The 4,951-nt window shown below is 31.9% G+C and overlaps 1 protein-coding gene across 2 annotated transcripts; it reads right to left on the bottom strand.

Moving 5' to 3' along the window:
• Positions 1-1,073: 1,073 nt before the first annotated feature.
• Positions 1,074-4,530, bottom strand: LOC114383724. 2 transcript variants are annotated; one of them, XM_028343456.1, is made up of 7 exons: positions 4,274-4,530; positions 4,115-4,171; positions 3,781-3,906; positions 2,649-2,730; positions 2,161-2,253; positions 1,925-2,038; positions 1,074-1,590 (listed from the first exon to the last, which is right to left on the bottom strand). In XM_028343456.1, exons 1-7 carry the CDS (start codon positions 4,414-4,416, stop codon positions 1,537-1,539), a joined length of 669 nt encoding a protein of 222 aa, XP_028199257.1. In that variant the 5' UTR covers positions 4,417-4,530; the 3' UTR covers positions 1,074-1,536. The 2 variants fall into 2 exon arrangements, with proteins under 2 accessions (XP_028199257.1, XP_028199258.1); XM_028343457.1 differs by having other exon boundaries at positions 2,649-2,718; positions 4,274-4,528.
• Between the last annotated feature and the right edge of the window lie 421 nt (positions 4,531-4,951).

Here is a 4,951-nt window from a genome sequence, read left to right as displayed (position 1 = left end):
ATTAAAATGAGACAACTCACAGAATCACATTTAAACAACTTTGTATTTTTTTTTTCCAGGTCTATATAACCCTACAGTTAACATGTTAACTAGCAGTGAAATGTGAATTACATATCTAAAAACTTTTAATTACAAAAAATTCTTATTTTTGGGTTGACCTGCAAATCATTTGGGCCACCCCAAGGTAATTGTTTTTAAACTAACTTTTTAAAAAAAAAAAAAAGAATTTCATGATGCTGTTACTCCACTGTCTGAAACAGAAGCAGTTGATCTGATCAAAGCTGTTTTTGTATCTGCAACTGAGATAGATATATAGTTATATACACAGTAAGTTTGTGCTACATTACATGCATAATTACCATTTGACTGTAGGATAAACTTGTAACTTACTGTGGATGTTTTTACAGTGAGTGAAGCTTCAAATTGCCATCCTAAAATGCTTTACACAGAAGTTTATTGTTGGAGATACCAGACTTGGATTGAGAATGTATGAAATGCTTCTAGAATTTTAAATGACGTGGTGGGTTTTTCCCGTGAAGCGAAATTAAGCATGGTAATTTCAGTGAAATGGATTTGAACAAGTACTAATCTTTTCACGTTATAACTAGACTCTAATTTCACTTATATTTGTATTGGATATTTGTCCGAGTTTATTTCATAGCTTTAGAGTGCTTCTCTATCCTGTTCTAACCTTTTTTTTTTATTGCATTACCTTTTTTCATGATGCTAAATCTGCTTGCATTTGTTGGACAAGGAGATTTCAATTAAAACTCAACTTCAACCTCATACGTCCAAACTCCACCAAATAAATTCTCAAAATTAAGCCAAACCACTATCTAGAAGCCAACAAAATTCGTCCTTGAGTTGCTAGCTTTGCATTCTTTGCTGTTGGATGAATTTTCTAGTTAGGATCAATGAGATTGAACAATTTCTGAACAACGTATGGAAGTGAATTGAGAACCAGAGTTACCAAAGTCAAAATGCACCCTATACTTAGTCTCCGCAATGCTCCTATTATAACCAGATTCCAAATGCTATATGCACCGATTTTTCTTGTAAAGACATCAAGGATATCAAAAAGCCTCTGAAAACATGACATAGGTACGTACATTTTGATAACAGAAAGGCCTAAAGCATCATCCAAATTGATCGCAAGGATAAGTTTTAATACATGAAGAAGCAAAGTCAAACTTACAACAAAAGTGAATCATGAAGAACACGTTTGAAACAAAACACAAATTAAATTTCTTGAAACAAGATTCATACATTATTAGATTGAACTCGGTGAAGGTGTAAATAAGTGGACCAATTAATGAACTTGAAGAAGATATGGCGCAAGGTCTTCATTTCATTCCTTCCCCGAGAGAGTTTGAAGTACTGTTCTCAATGATTTCTCTACAATTCCAAAAATCTAAGAAAAGTTTGCTTGCAATGATCCTGTGCGATTTGTATCTAATACAAAAGTATACAAGGTCACAAAGTATATGAAATAATATTTGCTTAGATGCTGATGTTAATTCAGCCTGAGTTTATTAATCATATGGTATCTTGAGATGTCCATCCTTTCTTCTCCAACTCTTGTCTCAGTGCCTGTCAGCAACCAAGATTTTTCATCACAAAAATATTTAGTAAGGGATTTGCATCCTCTGGAGTAAATACTCTCTTTATTGTACATAAAAAATATTCTTTATCTCTACCAATTAAAAAATATCAACGTATTTCTCATCATAGTCAACCAAATTTACCTTCAGTTAAAATAAGTGACTAATTTAGAATAAAGTTAAAACATTTGAGACTCAAATTTAGTGAATCTACTTAAGTATAAAATGTTTGACATGACATGAAGGAAGGGGAGTTTTACCCTGGAACCAAGAATTTCTTTATCTAACTATAGAGAAAGCACATATTAATTATGAAATCATACCTTTATTCTTTTTCTGTTCACATCAAAATCAAAGTTTCCCAACCGAGATGCAGATCGATACTCCACAGTAGAACCCTTACCGGGTGGAAACCAGAACTCAACATCATCCACAAACTGTTAGCACATGACAGAAAAAAGGGAGAAGGAAATTAGAGATGGTTCTTGATATCATCTCAAATGTATAAAATGATCATTTTTCTTCAAGATGAGTTTCCTTAGATGTAAGTTACACTTACCCCCAAGATTGAGCTTTGGTACTCCACACGAATATAGTCTTCTTTCCTTTCAACTATCCGTGGTGAAAATTTGTCTGGTGTTGTTGATTCGATCTGTAAAATTATCCGGAACTAGTTTTAACTTTACTTCAATGATTGGAAAAGTGCAAATAACCAGCTATTATTACAAATCAATTATAAATTAGAGAAATGTTCACAATGTATCCTTTTAAATACACTATTAATAATAAGTTTATTAGAAATTATAAAATCACATAGGTCTCACTCTTTATTCAATGAGTTCCACTCATGACTTTCTAATTTCTGATAAATTTTAACCAATAATAAAAAGGGTGGGGTTAAGAATAGTGTGTTACAAAGTGTATATTTACTATCACTCCTTTTATAAATTTTATAAATTATAATCGATGTTGATAAAATGAGGGAAGGAAAAGAAAATTGCAATCTAGTGTTATAACTCAAGATTTCAGTTCAGCTAGATTTATTACCACGTCTATCAGTTCCTCCATTGCTTCCTCTCTGCTCACAGGTTTTTTCCTACCTTCAGGATTATAGTTCCTGAAAAAGAAACTAAAAATTAAAACAAAGTGACATCATGATTCATCTATGTCCAATAATAAAGTTTGGATTTTGGTGGGACCATGCTCAATACAAGGACCAAAGATAGAGAAAAAAAAAAGTTGTCAAAAAAAAAAGAAAAAGTTAAGATTGCACTGCTTTCACCGGCCAATGTGTGTGACCAATAGTCCAATTCATGTCAAGTCAACATTGTTCAACAGTCAATAGTCCAATTTCGGCTGCACTACTTTCACGTGGTTTAAAACGTGATAAATTGTTCCAAGTGCACCATTGTCTATTATTGCAACGTGATTCTCACAAATATGGCCATAGGTTCCGTTTGGACTAAATCCAATAAATAAATAAACCCTGATTACTTATCTCCTAAATCTGGTTTACCAGACCCTCCTCAACACGCAATTTTGACACCACAAGTTACTTAACCGAAAATTAAGGCCCGAAGAATCAACATAATGGAAATACTTGAACTTTGAGCGTTTTGAAAAGGCTTAATTAGACTTATCTTATTAGTACTTGTGTAAAGGTCTGTTTGGATACATTTCTCCAAAAGCATTTACAAGAGAAGAAAATGAAATAAATTTATCTTTAAGCTAAATTTAACTTATGCATAAGTTAAAAAAAAAAAAACTTTTGGAGAAGCTAATATGAAAGAACTACAAATTAGCTTACACATACACTAATTTTAGCTTATAGAAAAATTTATTTTATTTTTCTTTTGTATTTTTTTTTCTCTTGTAAGTGTTTATGAAAAAATTTATCTATATCCCAAGTTTATGATATGTCTATGAGTTGTTTTCAGATCACAGGTAAAAAAGAAAAAGTTGTTCTCAGATTATTTCAATAAGATTTCAAGAATAAATTAAGAAAAAAGCTTGCAACTTGTACATTTTTTACTATAGAAAAACCTTATACATAAGCACTTACATGATGGGCAGTTAACTAAGTTGTTTATCCAAACACAATTAAAAAATTGCATTCAATTCATATAATCCCATAAATCCAAGGTGAAAATTAAAATAAGAAAAAGAAGGGAACTTTTACCATGGAGGAGCATAATGTGTGCGATCGCTGATATTCTCAGAGGTTGACACGCAGTTCTTAGTTGCCGGACACAGAGCTAATGCTGGTGGGTTTTTCTGCACTCCAAGATAATCAGGTTTTTTCCCACTGCACCACCAAAACACAAAACCCAAACTCAATTTTCTCTTTGTTAACCACCACCCATTTCCAATACAAAACACAACCCAAACTAAAATCCAAAAGGGTCTCAACACCCACTAACAAAATCAAATCTCGAATTTAATTTACATTCAAAATAAAATGAAAAACTAAAATTTCCAGAAAAAAAAACAGAGCAAAAACAGAGGAGGGGTACCCGAAGTTGAAGATGGCACCAATGGTCGCTATTTCGCTGCTTCTCAATATGAGTTCTCTTCAATACACAAAAGAATTGAAATGTAACGAGATTTCAGAAGATGGTTACGAATAATCAATAGAAAGGAAATAGAAAGTGTGAGTGTGAAGAAGTAAGAACCTTCGGTTGATTTGGTCGGTGGGTGTGTCATCGTGATGCTTCTGACAAAATACAATACGGCGAAGAGAGCTTCTTCTACCATTGTTGGGTTTGGTGATAAACTTGAGGTTGCAGAAGGAGCTTGAAGATGCCATTGAAGCCATTATTGTTGGGAGCTGAAAATGAAGGTTCGAGAAAATTAAGGAACTTATGAACGTGTGTACCTTCACAGAACGAAATTATTTATAATTTAACAAAGTGACCCGAAAATAAGAAATGAGATGTGAATCATGTGATGAATAAAAGAAGGTGGGACTTCGTTTCCGCAACATTTTTATTTTTTTATTTATTTTCCTTTTTATGGATTTAGATATTTAGAAAATAAATAGTATATATTTCGATTGTTTGAGAAAGTGACAATTTTGGATACTAAAAATATCCATAAATGCTTATCTGTACGAAAAGGTTTTTGTCAAATTCGCGCATCAAGAATGTTTTTACTCGGTAAAAATAATAATGCATTTCTACATTTTTTTAATTTTAGTTAGTATTTATTCAAAAACAGTTATGAGACGTGTGCAATTTTTTAAAATTTAATTGATAGATTTGTGTAAGTCTTTTTTTTTTAAATATGTATAAAAAAATTTAAAATCTCACAAGATGTTATGTAATTTACTCTTAAAAAAATTTGTTTATTCG

This window comes from Glycine soja, chromosome 14, assembly GCF_004193775.1.
Source record: "Glycine soja cultivar W05 chromosome 14, ASM419377v2, whole genome shotgun sequence".
NCBI classification, from domain to species: Eukaryota; Viridiplantae; Streptophyta; class Magnoliopsida; order Fabales; family Fabaceae; genus Glycine; species Glycine soja.
Note: the sequence above shows the minus strand (reverse complement) of the source record. Positions and strands in the feature narration are given on the sequence as shown.